The 19,238-nt window shown below is 44.1% G+C and overlaps 1 protein-coding gene across 1 annotated transcript in view; it reads right to left on the bottom strand.

Moving 5' to 3' along the window:
• LOC126262207 (venom dipeptidyl peptidase 4-like) overlaps positions 1–19,238 on the bottom strand; it is a 425,317-nt gene that overhangs the window by 31,949 nt on the left and 374,130 nt on the right. The window contains exon 12 of the mRNA XM_049958631.1: positions 7,189–7,369. Within this exon, the coding sequence (XP_049814588.1) occupies positions 7,189–7,369 (181 nt within the window). The remainder of the gene's footprint in view (positions 1–7,188; positions 7,370–19,238) is intronic.

Here is a 19,238-nt window from a genome sequence, read left to right as displayed (position 1 = left end):
GCAGATTCAGAAGAATGTAGGCTGCAGTAGGTACTGGGAGATGAAGAAGCTTGCACAGGATAGAGTAGCATGGAGAGCTGCATCAAACCAGTCTCAGGACTGGAGACCACAACAACAACATTTCACCATACTACTGCCTCGTCATGTTAATTTTTAATTACTGGTGTCACTGAGTTGCCACCTTGCCTGCCCGTGAGCAGCAGCAGCGCTAATCGATATAGGCCCTGCCGTATTATCTTTGCTGGACTGCGATTACTTCGTGGTGGTGTGTCGTCCAATGGGCTGGGGACGGAACAGCAGTGGAGTTGAAACGTGCCAGCAGTTAGTTCGGGCCTGGCAGTGTTTGAGTTGGCCCACGGCACAGATTCAGGCGGGGCGCAGCAGCAGTGAGGTCTGGTCCGCCATGGCTCGCCCGACGGTTGCCGACACACATGATTGGAGTGGGGACGACTTTTATTGGTCGGCGGTCGGTCGTCTTGCCGGACGACGTGTATTTGGCTGGCGATCGCTTACGGGTTGGCTGTGTGGGCCAACTCGTGATCCGTCCCTGTTATTGTTCAGTTACTGTCGTTATCCTTGTCTATTTCTTCGTGCAAGTGTTCGTGAAACTGTGCGTAGTTTGTGTGATTTTGACTGACAAGTTATTTTAAATGAGGAATTCTCGGTGGGGCGTAGTTTGGCCGGGTTCCGCTGGCGGTCTCTACGCGGCGTCGCGGAGTGTGGCGCTGTTCCTATTGCTACGAGGTCCGTGGCTCACCGACCCTGGACACGAAAGTTGAGTTTTCAAGTTGGAAAATTCTAGCCACCCTCCAGTGGAGTTTTACTGTGTTTGGTTATTTGAACTGAAGTGCAACACTGGAATCTTCTGCCTTGTGGCCGTTAACGTTCCGGGTACCTGCCCTGGGCATTGACGTAAATTTCAGCAGTGTAGTTTCTTCATCATGTTGTTGCTGTCCAGCACGGTGTGTAGTTTGACAGCTCCGTGTATGATTGGTTGTGGGCGCCAATATCTTCTATCCCTTTTGTGCCCTGGTCGGGTGAAGTGGAAGTTAACCTGTCGTTTTGTGTTTTAAATTAGAGTTGTTTTACTGTTAAGGCCTTCAGCCTAGTTTAAAATATTGTTTCACGTAAGCCCTTTTGCATTTAAAAAAAATTTTGAATTTTTAAGTCTTCAGCCTTCATCCGGTTTGATTTTCAGTTGTTTGCTCTTAAAGCCTTCATCCTAAATAAAGAACTGTTTCACGTAAGGACTTTGGATTTTTAAAAAAATATTAATGTTTCGGAGTTTTAAGTGTCCAGCCTTCAGCCGATTTCAATTTAACTTGTTTACTACAGCCTAACTAAAGAACTGTTTTGAGATAAGGCTCGCCTTTTGAATTTCTGATTATGCTTGCGTTTTAAGTTATTGGCCTTCAGCCGTTTTTAAATTAAAGTGGCTTTCAGCCGGTAATTAAGTTCGAAGGATTAAAGCTGTGTGTTTAAAAAAAATTTTTGGGTTCTTGTAATGTTTGATCAAATAATAAAGTTGTATGTTCGAGTGTAACTGACGGACGCTTATTTTGGCTCCTTTCGACAGTTATACTACCTGTCCCGTCCTGTGAGTTTAGCAGGGCGTTTCAATCAGGTTAATACGGTTGGCCAATACGTCCCAGCTGTTGACAATAAATGTCAACAGTGATTGTTACATCTTGATAAAGCAATTCACAGCACACCACACCATCGCTATTCACCAGATGAATAACACCTTTTGTGGGTGGACGATGTCTTCGTACACGGAGTTGTTGCTTTCTTTGGGCTCAACCGTGCCTCTCTTTCTCTCACGTTAGCATAAAGACACTATTTCTCGTCACCAATAACGATACAGGATAGGAATGATCTGTGTTGCACACGAGCTAACTGATGATCTTCACCAAACCCCGAGGTTTTTCTTGAACTTGGAGAGACACTAATGCCAAAATGGACCTTCCTAAAACGAGAAAACCATGTTCTTGCCATACTCTGACCAATGAATGGCATTATCTCAATACACGACGCAAATCTTTTAGCTGCTCATACCCCCTTTACTGAATTCAAACAGAAGAATACGTCGGAAATCTTCGGTTTCTCCAGTTGGAACTCCACTTTCTAGTGCCCGGAGCTCCACTCACTATCTCCAAATGGCAAAATGATAATATGTAAAAATCAAATAGCAACAGTAAACTACAAATCAAAAATGACAATCGGTAAATAAATGCTCAGCAATCGGAATACGACCACGCAAGACAAAAACGCTACGAACGCTTGCACCAACCTAATATAACACCATCAGCAGGGACCAGTAAAATGTCAACGACGCCGCTGCCTTCCCAACCCGGAATACACAATGCAAAGTTAATAATTAAAGCTATCTCGATCAACATAAAATACTAAATTGTTAAGGCCTTCGCTGCCACTTGTTGGGTATCATCTTTGGATTTCTGTTTCGGCTTCTATGTCCGGCCTTTGCTTAACAATTTTTCTAAAATTTCGCCAGCACGAATGGCTGGAATTGATAAACGTTCACCTTTCCATTTCTGGTGGCGCCACAGCCAATACGTAAACCTAAAACACATTTCGTCAAATGACTTCGCTGAGACACGGTTCCTATCCTAATCTACTTGATATACACTAAAACCTCATGTCTCGACTTCTTTACTAACTGAGAAAACCAACACAGATGTAGTAAGATAAACGATTCAGCACATCTGACCAGTCCTATGATCTGACAGAGTAAAACCTATGTTACCCTTACTAGCCGAGATTCTTCGTCAACAACTCTCTCCTGAGAGCAGTCTCGTCTCCCAGTGAGCTCACACAATGAATGTTTTTGACAGTCAGTCGGAGGGCAGTACTTCTTTCCACATTAATTTTTGCTGTCAATGCTATTTATAATTTACTGCAGGGGTTTGGGAAAAAAAAGATTGTCTTCCCATATGAGATCTCTTCTGAAGAGCACGTTCCAAGACATCCCAGACATGCTCAATAATGTTCACGTCTGGTGCGGTGTTTGGTGAGTAGCGGAAGTTTTTTAACTCAGAAGAGTGTTCCCGGAGACACTCTGTAGCAATTCTGGGCGTGTGCGGTGTAGCATTGACCTCGTGGAATTGCCCAAGTCCGTCGGAATGCGCAGTGGATATGAATGGACGCAGGTGATCACACAGATTACTTACGTACGTGTCACGTGTCAGAGTCGTATCTCGGCGTATCAGGGGTCCCAGTCACTGCAACTGCACTCGCCGCACACCGTTACAGAGCCTCCACCAGCTTGAACAGTCCCCCGCTGACATGCAATGTCCATGGATTCATGAGGCTGTCTCCATACCCGTACACGTCCACCCGCTCGATACAATTTGAAACGAGACTCGACCCGACCAGGCAAGATGTTTCCAGTCATCAACAGTCCAGTGTCGGTGTTGACGGGCCCAGGTGTAAAGTCTTGTGTCGTCCAGTCATCAAGGGTACATGAGTGGGCCTTCGCTTCCGAAAGCCCATTGTGATGATACTTCGTTGAATGGTTCGCACGCTGACACTTGTTGATGAACCAGCATTGAAATCTGCAGCAATTTGCGGAAGGGCTGCACTTCAGTCACGTTTAACGATTCTCTTCACTCGTCGTTGGCCCCGTCCTTGTATAATCTTTTTCGGGCCGCAGCAATGTCGGAGATTTGATGTTTTACCGGTTTCCTGATGTACGCAGTACACTCGTGAAATGGTGGTACGGAAAAATCACCATTTCATCGCTGGAGATGCTGTGTGCCATCGCTCGTGCGCCAACTATAACACCACGTTCAGACTCACGTTAATCTTGATAACATGCCATTGTAGCAGCAGTAACCGATGTAACACCTGCGCCAGACACTTGTTTTACATAGGCGTTGCCGACTGCAGCGCCGTATTCTGCCTGTTTGCGTAGCTCTGTATTTGAGTACGGAAGCCTATACCAGTTTCTCTGGCGCTTCAGTGTATCTTTACCTGTTTGCTTTGAACTGAGGTAATACTTTCTTAACAAACAAGACATAAACAAGTTATATGCAGCGCTGTGATTCGTGGCGGGAACTGGTGTTATTTAAGCGACCTACTGGGCCGTTGAATCACTGATAACGGTCGAGTAGCGGTTTCTGTTGCCACCAGCCTGTCAGTGTCCCCCATGTGGGCGGCAGTCCACCTGCTTTCCTACGAAGAGCGAGTCTGTCCTAAACGTTAGGCCACTATTAGGTGAAGAGAGGATACCTTCCAATTCTGAACCTGCATTCACAACATACTTTAGATACCCGCGGCATTAAACCTTTTTATCTTCTTTTCCTTCCATTACAAACCGCAGGCTGCTGGAGTATGCAGCTATATGAACAGGGTTTAAACATATAAACCCTTAATTAAGGTTCGAAATATCAACACTTTTGAGAAATTTTCTGATACTCGAATCGAAAATTGTCTTGGAAATCATGGCATTAGTCTAAACAAACAGTTTGTTTTTCAGAAAAATGGAACTGAGATAAACAACTTCGTTGAGGATATAAGCACAGCATTCAGGAAAGAGCACAAAGGTTGCAGATGTCCCTTCTTTTCGATACTGTAAACTATATCTTGCATGTTTACGGACTTGATCAATGTTGTACAATTGATTAAATCCTATTAATGGGACAGAAAACAAAGAGTACTCTGCAGGAACACTTTAAAGGAGGCAAATAATTGTTCTGGAAAACCACATCTCAGGGTATCCCATACGGCTCCATACTAGGCTCAATCCTATTTCTGCCCGATATGCATGATTTACAGACAAAAATAAGTTTCCTATCAGTTATTTTAATCAGATGATACTTCTGTGGTAGTTGAAAAAGAGAATGACGAAAAAACTTCTGAGTGGATGATCAGTAATCCAGTTCTGAACCTTACAATCAAAATGATGGTAGAATAAGATGTAGTATTATAACTGAATTTACACAAAAATTTCAGCTGACACACACACACACACACACACACACACACACACACACACACACACACACACACACACTGATCACCTAGCAAAGAAATTAAGCAGCTCCACATTTGTAATCCAGACGTTGTCAACTGCAATTCATATTGACCGACAAAAATTAGCGTGTAACTATTCTTATCAGTTTAATATCTGATACGTCCTGCATCGCAGATTGTTTAGGAAGTCGGCAGTACCTCGTGCTGTTCTCCTGATAGCAGCAGCTCGCACTGGCCTCGAGCTGCATTTGGGCGACTTTGGGTCTACCTCCTATCCCTGCTAACCTTCCTATTAGGGAAAAGAGTATTAAAATACCTACAGTAGTTCCTGAAATCATTATTCACATACAGACATAAAAATGCGGCGGAGGACTTTAATTTATAATATGTATGGATGATTCCTAGAAGTTCTGCCATTCACTCGTAGGTAACAATGGCACCGTTCTCACATTCATCATATTTCGGCCAATTTGTAAGAAATATTTACAAATTATATACAAAAGAGAGTACTTCTTCCATGATGGGCTGTGAAAATGATGAAGTAATAAAAGAAACAGAAGACGAGGTGGAAGGATCAAACGAATGGCAGTACTTCTTCCACGAAGGAAATTTTTGCCAGTTTTTGAAACGGTCCTCCTGTCTCATCCTCGAAACTTGCATGGCGTCGCGCTGCTGTTGCTGCCAGAATGTACGCGGGCCTTGCGGTGTGGGGACCGCCAGAAAAATCACGCCAAACATTGGTCCACAAGTTTGCTGGGGAAAATCTGCTGGTGAACCCAGATTAGTCCTCAGCACGACTACAATATGAAATCAGTCTCAATAAATGTCACCAGACTTCATTTTGAACCGCGAGACAGCGTTAAAATCTTCACTGTTCCACTACCACTAATAATGCCATCTAGTTTCGGAAGAGTCTCAGATGCGACCATTAGCCTGGAAAACGAGCACTGCAAACGGTCACAACACTGTCACCAGCTGGTTTATCGTAACTTCTGCCGATAATGTTCTCCGAAGACAAAACAGAATTATAATATAAAGACAAGGAAAAGGGAGAAGTACACACTCAAAAACACATTTCGAATTGAACCCATCACTCAACTCCATGACCCTGCTGCAGCAACAGTAATTAATTTCGAAAAGCCTTTCACACCAGAATTTTTTCTTTCTTTTCGGAATACATTTCTAATTGTTTGCTATCAACTTATGAATCTTTACTCCCCTACGTTACGGTATTTGGTGATACAGTTTGAGCTGCTCGATGGGAAGCTTAAAGTTTTTTTTCCCTTTTGCTGTATATATAAGCAAAGTAATTTTTCTCAAATAATTCCTGCCTTGCAGAAAAAAATATAATAATTTCACAAATATATAAGAATGGGCCAGTTAATAGCTAGTTAAAGTGGCGAAGTGGTTCTTTCTCGTGTACATATTGCAAATGGTTTATGAATCTTTAATATCTGTACTACGTTAGTCGAGACTCCCAATGGCCAATACCCCGTCAACAATATGACTAGCACGAGCTGCTTCCGACATCTTAAACAATCTGCGATGAGGACGTGTCATTTGTTAGTCTAATAAGAACAGAGTTGTTCGCACACAATGAAAGTTTAAGGGGCGTGAAGGGAAATGCAGGAAATAGTAAGTAAAGAAATTACCACTACGCCAGATTTGTTGTCCAGTAGTTAAGGCATACTGCTACCCATACGTAGCTGGAGCAGGTCCAGTATCATATAAATGGTAACAACATCACGATCCCTGTATAATCAAAATAGTAAGATGATGTTCTTGACTTCTACTACAACATCCAATGCAACTAATTTCTAAAGGTAAAGAATGGTATGTTGGATATCAGTATACTCAGTACGACTCTCATGGTATAAATCTTTGTTTTGTACTCATGTGCTCGTGCTGAAATATGCGAATTGCACGATCATTTGATCAAAGCCACAAAACGAAACTTCAATACTCTACCGAGAAGGATGTAAGAAGTGTCAAATGGCGAAAACAATATCATTTACACATTTGGTATATTTTTCCATGTCGCTGTCTCTGAAGAAGTCGAAACACCTTTGTTTCACGCTTACCCTAATTTTCCAGAATCATTTTGCGCTCTACCAGCAGGATTTTGAACGTTTATGTGTTGTAGCAGGACTGCACAGCCTTTAACATACTCGTAGACGCGCACAGCGGTGTACTCACACGTAGACGATGGCGGGCCTCCTCTCAGAGGTGCGGGGATCGAGCCCCGGCGGCAGCCAGAGCCGCACCTGCGCGCGCAGCCCGACCCCCACCTCCACCCAGTCGTCCAGCTGGCGCGGCTGCTGCTTCCTCAGCAGCTGCGTCCGCAGATCCTCGTTGTCCACCCACTGCAGCACGTCGCCTGCCACACAAGCAACAACTCCGTGTCAGGATACTTTAACAATTGGACTACCATTGGTACATACACCGAGGTGACGAAAGTCATGGGATAGTGATATGTACATACACAGATGGGGGTAGTATCACGAACACAGGATACAAAAGGTCAGTGCATTGACTGAGCTGTCATTCCTACTCAAGTGGTTCATCTGAAAAGGTTTCCGATGTGACTGGGGCCGCATGACAGACAAGAAACAATACGTAAAACAACACAGGAATCAACATGGAACATACGATGAACGTGTCCATTAGGTCAGTGCGGCAAAATCTGGCATTAGTGGCCTATGGCAACAGATGATCAACACTAGTGCATCTGCAAACAGCACGACATCGCCTGCAGTACCTCTGACCATATCGGTTGGACCCTAGACGACTGGTAAACCATGGCCTGATCAGTTGGGTCCCGATTTCAGATGGTAAAAGCTTATCGTACGACAGTAATATCAGAAATTGAGTCCGCCTTGATGCAAAACACCTTGTTATTCGTTTATTTCTTTATTATCCCAAACTAGTTTCGGCGACAAATATCACCATCATCAGTGGGGTTTTATAAATCTAAAACATGCAGAAAATGGTATGGTTGTACAAACACAGTAAGACATTATTACATTTTACAAATCGTCTTCTGAAACATAGTTTTATATTGATATTTTCATACTACTTTATTTATTGTATGCTACAGCATATTTTAAGCAATTATTGGCGCTGTTTGTGACATATTTTCTGTGCGCTTTTTTCTGTTGCCGTCTTTTTACTTAGTGAACATCATGTCATCTGCAACCATGTGAACGGCTGTTAGTAAAAAAATACTCAAAGATGAATTTCGTATGTCAGCAGTATATACTTGGGGTTGTGGTAGTGTTGTGGTAACCAGTTATTTTTGTGTGTATTTAGCTGTTGCTTAGCTATTCGTGTACTCACGTTCGTGTGGCTGCTTTTTACATAGAAAAACAAAACTTTTGCACTTTGTTTCTGATCCAGAATATTACGCCATCTTGCTGTTCGCGTGTGTCGCGAGAGGCGTATCGCAAGTGGCGAGAAAGGCTATGAAAAACTCTAGCGCAAATTACGAAGACTTCTCTTCATTATTTACGTCTCTGTGTGTGATGGGGAAGTGGTTCTTTTGCGTGTGTGTGCTTTTTGTTCTGTGTCCTTGGTCAGTTCTCTCTCTGTTTTTCTATGCAAACACGGACCAAATGGAAGAGTTCCAAGATAATATTATTGCTTATGGTAGGGTTTGAGTGTGACGCAGATCCCATGAAGCCATGGACCCAAGTTTTCAACGAGGCCCTGTGCAAGTGGATGGTGGCTTCATCATGGTGTGGGCTGTGTTTGCATGGATCGTTGAATGTGTAAATGGTTATTTTCCGCTACTTGGAGACCATTTTCACCCATTCGTGGACTTCAAGTTCCTAAACAACGACGGAATTTTTATGGATAACAACGCGCCATATCACCAGACCACAGTTGTACGTGATTGATTTGATGAACATTCTGGACAATTCGAGCGAATGATTTGGCCACCTAGATCGCCCGACATGAATTTCATCGAACATTTATGGAACTTAATCAAGAGATCAGTCCGTGCACAAAATCCAGCACAGTTAACACTTGTGCATTTGTGAACGACTACTGAGGCAGCATGGCTCAATGATTCTAAAGAAGACTTAGAATGATTTGAGTCCATACAATGTCGAGTTGCCACTTAAGGCGGTCCGACACGATATTTGGAGGTATCCCATGACTTTTGTCACCCTGTGTATAGTGGCCCGAGACAGTTTATCAGTAGGGCCGGTTTAAGCACACAAACCGTCGTTTGGGGCGCCAAGCTGAGAGGGGCGCCAGAGATGCTGAAGAGCAAAAATTGTACACAGTTTGCATCACAATTAGTAGCGAAAACTGACACACATAAAAGCGTAGGAGGAAGAAGGGCAGGAAGGGCGAGGGGGAAGGGGGGATCCAAATTGTAAGTCGCTTGTGTGAAAAATTGTTCTCGAATCAGCCCTGGTTTGCAGAGAATACGTGGGAATTTGCTGCATGTTATTGCTATGTGCTCATGTCCTACCGATAAAGGGAAGCCTCTAATGGTTTGTAGAATTCCTATTATTACTGCTTGCACCCGTTGGCTGCACACTCTTGAAGTTTCATTGTTAACCCTTTGATCCGCTCCGTTCCGCCCCACATTGTTGTATCGAATCAGTTCGCGTCATGTAGACAGGCAGCCCAGTAAATATAACTGAAAATCGGACTGCTGTTGCATCTTCCCGGACGAATCTTGTCAAACAAGTGCACGCACATATTGACCTTTGGTGCGTCACAAATACTTCCCACATTCAGGAACAGTAATTTGAATTAAAAACTTAGAACAATGCTCTATCCACTAAAGTCAGTCGTTTTTCTTTGTCTTTTATCTTTTGGCCAGTCCTCTCCTCAAACCTTGGAGATACTTAATAACAATCTGGTATGTCCCATCCGTCCTCACATTGGAAAACTAAACAGGGGGAAATTTTTTTTTCATAATGTTACTTCTCACTATGAGTCTAACTAAAGTAACCACAAACCAGTATCTTTCACTCCAAAAAACAAGGTAACTTTGAATCCGGAAAAAAGGTAGTGAAAGGTCTGAAGTCATAAAGGGCCCCTAATATCGATGATCTGCAGGGCCCCTATTCCGCGTATGTACTCAACTTTTTTTACAGATTATTCTACGTTCGCATAAAATGTGAAGGTAAAATCCAATAAAATTTTGCGTTGCTAACTTAAGCATTAGATTGTCTTTTACGAATTAGAAGACTCCCCATCATAGATTAGAAACAAATTTTTTCTAGCACTACTTGCTTCAACAGCCCACACATCGAAAGTAACATATTGACCAGTGTGATTTTGCTCTTGTTTTCACTAAGTGACGAGGGCAAGGTTTCTACCATCACTGCCACTGTCGACAAGAAGATCTGCCAATTGCCAGCCGTTCCTGGCGCTGACTTGCACAGATTGTATTAAAATTAATTGTAGATCAAGGTAAAATTCTTGGATTTCCAGTGAAGTGAGTTTGTCGAAAAGTCGCAGCGTTTCGGCGAGTGTCACAACTTTTGGCCATGTGCCGAGACAGGGTCTTGGTATTCCTTTTATAAGGGCTGCTCTGTACCGACGCCCGCTTCCCATGCGAAAGGGTGAGTGGTGGGGGGGGGGGGGTTGTGTTGGCGGGAGGGACCGTGCTCGAGTCCCGCCATGATCATTCGGACGCCACCTAGCATGCCGTACGGATGTCTCTCTGCTGGGAGTGCGAATAGTAGCTAGTGACGTGTCCCAAGCAGAACTTAGTACGTAGCCACCATCACTGTTTACGAGGCCATCATCAGTCCTAATTTCGATGGCTCCCTTTTTTATGGTGTTCGACAATCTACTGACCATGGATTCTATTTAAAATGAAACATATGGCTTTCCTTGAAGCTGCCATCTCTAGTGACTTTGATGTCGACGAGACGTTAATCTTCCTTCTTCCTTCCAAGCTGTGCTCAGAAACCGCCGATTTGTCTTTATGGCCCAGGTGAATGCACCTGGCCTCCTCCAAGCAGAGCTGTTGAACGCAGCATTTTGTCTACCCGATGTACCACAGTCCACTCTTGCACTGAATGCTATTGACCCAACGTATGTGCAGCTCCGCTAGATCCATGGCCTAGTCATTTAGTCTTCTTTGGTGATTGGAAGATTGTTTTAACATCATATGCTCGTCTCTTGACGATTCTTCCGAACCTTTTCCGATGTTGTTTCTGGGCTGTAAATTTCGCGCAAAGCCTTCTTAATTTGCTTGTCACTGTAGCCATTCTTCTATAAGAATTCTCTCAGGTGTTACCGCTCAGTAGACAGGCTTATGGCCCGAGCCCTGCGCTGGGCCGGGTGGCGGCAGCTACATGCAAGCAAATACTGATCAGTGTGCTTCAGTTTAGATTAGATTAGATTAACACTTGTTCCGTAGATCATGAAGACGACACTTTCTAATGATGTGGAACGTATCAGTTTAACAAAAGGTTCCTTACAAATCGTATTTCAAGTGGTCTTTATTATTTTAGTTCTAAGATCATTAATTTACATCTAAAACTTTATGTACTGAGTAGAAGGAGTTGTCATTCAGATATTCTTTTAATTTGTTTTTAAACGTTGGTTGGTTATCTGTCAGACGTTTGATGCTGTTTAGTAAGTGGCCAAAGATTTCTGTAACTGCATAATTCACCCCTTTCTGTGCCAAAGTTAGTGTTAACCCAAAGTAGTGAAGATCAGCCTTTCTCCTAGCGTTGTAGCTATGCACATTGCTATTGCTTTTGCCAGCCGGAGTGGTCGAGCGGTTTTAGGCGCTACAGTCTGGAGCCGCGCGACCGCTACAGTCGCAGGTTCGAATCCTACCTCAGGCATGGATATGTTTGATGTCCTTTGGTTAGTTAGGTTTAAGTAGTTCTAAGTTCTAGGGGACTGATGACCTCAGAAGTTAAGTCCCATAGTGCCCAGAGCCATTTGAACCATTTTGCTATTGCTTTTGATCTGGGATGGGTCATTAATAGCAAATTTCATAAGTGAAGATATATATATATATACGGCAGTTCTATATATATATATATATATATATATATATATATATATATATATATATACGCTGAGGAACCAAAGGAACTGGTACACCTGCCTAATATCGTGTAGGGCCCCCGCGATCACGCAGAAGTGCCACAACAAGAGCTGGCAAGGTCTCGACTAATGTCTGAAGTAGTGCTGGACGGAACTGACACCAAGAATTCTGCAGGGCTCTCCACAAATCCCTAAGAGTCCGATGGGGTGGACATCTCTTCTGAACAGACGATGCTAGGCATCCCAGATATGCTCAATAATGGTCATTTGTGGGGAGTTTGGTGGCCAGCGAAGGGGGAACTTCACTGGTCAGAGGGCGTCGTGAATACACTACTGGCCGTTAAATATTCTACATCAAGGAGAAGAATGTTCCTGCAGCCACTCTGTAGCAATTCTGGAAGTTTGAGGTGTCGCATTGTCATGCTGGAATTACCCAAGTGCACAATAGACATGAATGAATGCAGGTGATCAGGCAGGATCACCTGTCAGAGTCGTATCTAGAAGCATAAGGGGTCACATAACACTCCAACTGCACGCGCCTCATAACATTACTGAGCCTCCACCAACTTGAACAGTCCCCTGCTGACAGCAGGGTCTATGGATTCATGAGGTTGTCTCCATACCTGTACACGTCATTCACTAGATACAATTAGAAACGAGACTGCTCCGACCAGGCAACATGTTTCCTGTCATCAATAGCCCAGTGTGGGTGTTGACGGGCCCAGGCGAGGCGTAAATATTTGTGTCGTGCTGTCATCAAGAGTATGCGAGTGGGTTGTGAACCAAATGGTTGAAATGGCTCTGAGCACTATGGGACTTAACATCGCAGGTCATCAGGCCCCTAGAACTTAGAACTACTTAAACCTAACTAACCTAAAGACACCACACACATCCATGCCCGAGGCAGGATTCGAACCTGCGACCGTAGCAGTCACACGGTTCCGGACTGAAGCGCCTAGAACCGCTCGGCCACAGCGGCCGGCTATACGAGTGGGCCTTCGGCTCCTAAAGCCCATATCGATTGTGTTTCGTCGAATGGTTCGCTCGCTGACACTTGTTGATGGCCCAGCATTAAAGTCTGCAGCAAATTGCGGAAGGGTTGCACTTCTGTCACGTTGAACGATTCTCTTCAGTCATCGTTGGTCCCGTTCTTACAGGATCCGAAGCGATGTTTTGCCGGGTTCCTGATAGTCACGGTACACTCGTGAAATGGTCGTACGGGCAAATCCCCACTTCATCGCTACCTCGGAGATGCTGTGTCCCATCGCTCGTGCACCGACTGTAACACCACGTTCAAACTGACTTGAATCTTGATAATCTGCCATTGTACCAGCAGTAACCGATCTAACAACTGCGCCAGGCATTTGCTGTCTTATAGAAGTGCTGCCGACCGCAGCACCGTGTACTGGCCGTTTACGTATTTCTATATTTGGATACGCATACCTATACCAGTTCCTTTGGCGCTTCAGCGTACGTCAACTACTCCATAAAGTCTACTTAAAAACTATCAAACAGTACTAAGTGAGGTATATACTACAGCCTCCAATATATCGCTCCCGTACGGTCTGCGAAGAGAAAATTAGAGTATTCAGACTGCGCACAGACTCACTTAAACGATCGTTCTTCCCTTTCTCCATATCGTAATGGATAGGGAAGAAACCCTAATAGTGGAATATTGGGAAGTGCCGTCTGTCATGCAACTGACGATGACTTGCAGAGTAAGCATGTTGGTGTAGATGTAGAGAGCCAAAATACTGCAAAGTAGAACACCCTGGCCGCGACCAGATTTCTGATTCTCTTGGCGATGTTGTACTGCACACTATCCAACGGGCCTCGCCATTATGCTAGTAAAAACGTTTTTGTATGCAGTGTGCCGCTGGACATTCGCTTTCGGCGACTCGTTGCTGATTAATGCAGCGCAGGAGTTAGGAACTTCACTGGTCAGAGGGCGTCATGAATACACCACTGGCCATTAAATATGCTACACCAAGAAGAAATGCAGATGATTAACGGGTATTCATTGGACACACATATTATACTAGAACTGACATGTGATTTCATTTTCACCCAATTTGGGTGCATAGATCCTGAGAAATCAGTACCCAGAACAAACACCTCTGGCCGTAATAACGGCCTTCATACGCCTGGGCATTGAGTCAAACAGAGCTTGGATGGCGTGTACAGGTACAGCTGCCCATGCAGCTTCAACACGATACCACAATTCATCAAGAGTAGTGACTGGCGTATTGTGACGAGCCAGTTGCTCGGCCACCATTGACCAGACGTTTTCAGTTGGTGAGAAATCTGGAGAATATGCTGTCCATGGCAGCAGTCGAACATTTTCTGTATCCAGAAAGGCCCGTACAGGACCTGCAACATGCGGTCGTGCATTATCCTGCTGAAATGTAGGGTTTCGCAGGGATCGAATGAAGGATAGAGCCACGGGTCGTAACACATCTGAAATGTAACGTCCGCTGTTCAAAGTGCCGTCAATGCGAACGAGAGGTGACTGAGACGTGTAACCAATGGCACCCCATACCATCAAGCCGGGTGATACGCCAGTATGGTGATGACGAATACACGCTTCCAATATGCGTTCACCGCGATGTCGCCAAACACGGATGCGACCATCATGATGCTGTAAACAGAACCTGGATTCATTCGAAAAAATGACGTTTTGCCATTCGTGCACCCAGGTTCGTCGTTGAGTACACCATCGGAGGCACCCCTGTCTGTGATGCTGAGTCAGGGGTAACCGCAGCCATGGTCTCCGAGCTGATAGTCCATGCTGCTGAAAACGACGTCGAACTGGTGGTGCAGATGGTTGTTGTCTTGCAAACGTCCCCATCTGTTGAGTCATGGATCGAGACGTGGCTGCACGATCCGTTACAGCCATGCGCATAAGATGCCTGCCATCTCGACTGCTAGTGATACAAGGCCGTTGGGATCCAGCACGGCGTTCCGTATTACCCTCCTGAACCCACCGATTCCATATTCTGCTAACAGTCATTGGATCTCTACCAACGCGAGCAGCAATGTCGCGATGCGATAAACCGCAATCGCGATAGGCTTCAATCGGACCTTTATCAAAGTCGGAAACGTGATGGTATGGTACGCATTTCTCTTCCTTACACGAGGCATCACAACAACGTTTCACCAGGCAACGCCGGTCAACTGCTGTTTGTGTATGAGAAATTGGTTGGAAACGTTCCTCATGTCAGCACGTTGTAGGTGTCGTCACCGGCGCCAACCTTGTGTGAATGCTCTGAAAAGCTAATCATTTGCATATCACAGCATCTTCTTCCTGTCGGTTAAATTTCGCGTCTGTAGCACGTCATCTTCGTGGTGTAGCAATTTTAATGGCCAGTAGTGTATGTTGGGGCAGAATGGGGACACTGTAGCGTTGATACTACTAATAAAAAGTAAATGCTTTGCAGCCGTCCGTCTCGGTAGCTGCGGGGTCAGCGCGGCAAATTGCTAACCAGACGAGCCCGTGTTCGATTTCCGGACGGTCGGAGATTTTCTCCGCTCGGTGTTGTGTTGTATTATCCTTAGCTTCGCACCGTCACAATCACTAAAACTGCCTGCAAGACGTTACATGACAGGTCTAAGCGTATGAAACTTGGTATCATGACACGGATTGGCCCTAATGAATGTTCCCACTTGTCAAGAACGCACTGTCGTATCTTCCAGTATCGAGATGGCCGTACTGGCTCATCCCGAAAGCCAGTTTCTATGAAGTAAAAAAAATGAATGTTGAGCGATATGTTTATGCTTATCCAAAGCCTCCCTTGTAAATGGAAGGGTTGGGCAAAAAATAGGAAACCATACAAAGCGCAACACATTAGCATGCCTAATACGGTACAGGAAACCCGTTCGCATTCAGAAGAGCTTCCAGTCGTGTCAAAACGGACGAATACAGCTCCTCTATGGTTTTCGAGGAGATCTTACACAATTCACGCTGCAAAACAGTAGCCAGAACAGGTAACCATGATGGAAGTGGACAGCGACCACGCACCCTTCTCTCCAACGCAGACCACAAAGGCTCAATAATGCTGAGATCTGGTGACTTTGGTGGCCAGGGGAGATGCGCCAGTTCATCCTCGTGCTCACAAAACCAGTCCTGGACGATGTGAGCAGCGTGAATAGGAACACTGCCGTCTTTGAGCACAACGTCACCATCCGGGAACAAACATTGTACCATGGGATGAACTTGATCAGCCAAAATGGTCACATAATCCTTGAAGCAGGATAGACACCGACTGGAAGTGCACCACAGAAATTAAAACAAGGATAGCAATCGTAAAAGAGGCGTTTTATAAGAAAAGGAGAATCTTCTCCGGCGGTCTGGACAGAGAACTCAGAAAGAGACTCATAAAATGTCTTGTATGGAGTGTTCTTCGATATGGCGCTGAAACATGGACTATGAGGAAAAAAGACAGAGAAAGGCTGGAGGCTTTTGAGATCTGGACATGGCGGAAGATGGAAAGAATAAGTTGGATGGACAGAGTAAAAAATGAAGAGGTACTGAGAAGAGTGGGAGAGAAAAGACAGTTACTAGATGTAATAAAGAGAAGAAAAAGAAATTGTATTGGGGATATATTAAGAAAGAATGACGGACTGATAAAAACAGTTTTAGAAGGTTATGTAGAAGGGAAAAGGAAGCGAGGAAGGAAGTGATTCCAGATACTGGATGACATGATGGACGGTACAACATACAGCAGCCTTAAGAAGGAAGCAATGGATCGCAGAAAATGGAGAGGCAAAGGACCTGCTAATATACCAGATAACTGATGATGATGATGAATCCTTGACACTTAATGCGACCTTGCAGGGTAACTACGGGGCCCACGCAATACCCTGGTATGGCTGCCCAGATCACCACCGAACCCCGCACCCCAGCGTTTGACTCTTGGGACGTAAACTCAGTCAGAAGTTGAATACAGCGTGCAACGAATGCCGGACATTTGCCACGCCGGACATTTGCACGGCGGACATTTGCCACACTTGCCCCTTCGCCAGGTAGCGATCCGTCAGGTAAGGGACGCCCTTCCTCGTACTTCTTCTGTCCGCTTTCACACCGCCGTCTCCACATCTCACTTGATACAAACAGTACGTAACGGACCTTCTTCTTCGACATCTTGGCGAAACACAGAGCTTCTTTTCCGAAATCGAAATATTTATATCTTTTGGGAAAAGAAAGCAATTCCGATGATTATGTCAGTTTGTAATTAGTTCTGCCAAATATAAATATAGATCCCTCTGTCTGTACGGTAGCTTCCTTTCACGCTTACTGCTTGCGATAGAAACAGTCCATCGCCATGGGAGCAACAAGAAAGGAACGCTGTAAACAGAATGCGAATGTACGCTAATCATTTCTTTTTGATCTCTGCGTTTGTGCCTACTTTAATTACTACAACTGCATGCCCAAAAGACAATAAGGAAAGAAGAAATGGGTACGTGAATGTTTGAAAAGAAGAACGACGTACTCCATATTAATTTACTCTCTAAAATCCGATATCCCTTGCGGCGAAACACTAGTTAATAAAGTGTAGCGGGATAATGTTCAAAACATGACAAAGTACGTTCATAAACAGAGATAAGAACATCTATGACTGACATGTCATCTAAAGTCGACGTACAATTTTAAAATGTTAGAAATAAGGAAATGAAGTAATACAGAATGCTATGCTTGTACCGTACGTTGTTGTTCTACATTGTTCAGCTCTGGTATTTACACGGTCACAGAGAAAGCATCCTAGGTTTTGGATGGAAAAGCCGTAATTGTAATGATCTCCACTACAACAGAAACAAGAAGCACAACTTAAGGAGAAATAATGCAATGTGTGTTCCAGCTCACAAGCGACATTGAAGCAGGTAGTTCCTGTGACTTAGTATGGACAGAGGTTATATTCGACAACCGGAATAAATTAATAACTGGCTCCTTTTACCAAACCCCGGTCTCAGATGACCAGTTGCTGAACATTTCAAAGAAAACTCGAGTCTCATCGCAAATAGGTACCCTACTCATACGATTACAGTTGGCAGTGACTTCAATCTACCCTCCGTATGTTGACAAAAATACATTTTCATACCCTACTGTCGATAGAAAACAACTTCCATAATTGTTCTAAATGCTTTTTATAAAATTATTTTGAACAATTAGCTCACGAGGCCATTCAAATTGTAAATGGTTACGAAAACACACTTGACCTCTTAGCCACAAGAAATTCACCAAAACTAAATGCGAAATATATATATTTATAAAAGCAACTAAAAATTCGGGTGACGTCTTTCTAAGAGAGAGTCTCTAATCCTTCCAAACTATGTAAGTGAAGACTATATGTGGTTTTAGTTCAAAGAAATAGTATCAACAGCACTCGAGAGATTCATACCAAATAAATTAATATCAGACGGAACTGATCCCCCATGGTACACAAAACACGACAGAAAGCTGCTGCAGGAGCACGTATAATTTAGACGACCGCAAAATCTCCAAGATTGGCGAAGTTTCACTGTGGCTCGAAATTTGGTGCGGATTTCAATGCGAGAAGCATTTAATAGTTTCCACAACGAAACTCTCTCTAGAAATGTGGCGAAAAATCCATAGAGATTCTGGTCCTATGTTAAGAAAACCAGCGGAAAGGCTCAGTAAGTACCTCTACTGCGAGTCGGGTGGCGAGAGAGGAGAAGGAGGAGGCGGAGCAGGAGGAGGGGTAGGCAAGGGACCCAACCCTTCGGAGCAGGTAAAATTGACACCGCGTGCAACAATACTCATCTGGCCAAATGACTTTCCTCCATTGCTTCATAGTCCAGTTTCTATAGCTTCGGCACCACGTTTTCCTGTTTACGCGCATTTGCGTCAGTGATGAGTGGTTTCGGAATTCCAGCTCGCGGTGCAATTCCTTCCTTATGGAGCTCCCTTCACGAATGTGACATTTAGTTCGTCAGTGACTTTTGCAGGTGATATTGTCTTATTTTTCACGACAATCGTTTTCAATGACAGTCTGTCACGGTTGAACCGTGAATTTACTTTCAAAACCTTTTCTTAAAGAATTTACTTTGTTTACTAGCGATTCATCAAGAACATTAACACATTCAATCACAATATGGGAGCGTGGAAGTAGTTGCCAGTGGGTAACTGATGAAAACAAAATAACTTTTTTTTTTTTTTTTTTTTTTTTTTTTTTTTTTTTTTACGGTATGAGCTTTCT

The sequence above is a fragment of the Schistocerca nitens genome, chromosome 6 (assembly GCF_023898315.1).
Source record: "Schistocerca nitens isolate TAMUIC-IGC-003100 chromosome 6, iqSchNite1.1, whole genome shotgun sequence".
Taxonomy (NCBI): domain Eukaryota; kingdom Metazoa; phylum Arthropoda; class Insecta; order Orthoptera; family Acrididae; genus Schistocerca; species Schistocerca nitens.
The sequence above is the reverse complement of the archived record's forward strand: the minus strand, read 5'-3'. Positions and strand labels throughout refer to the sequence as shown.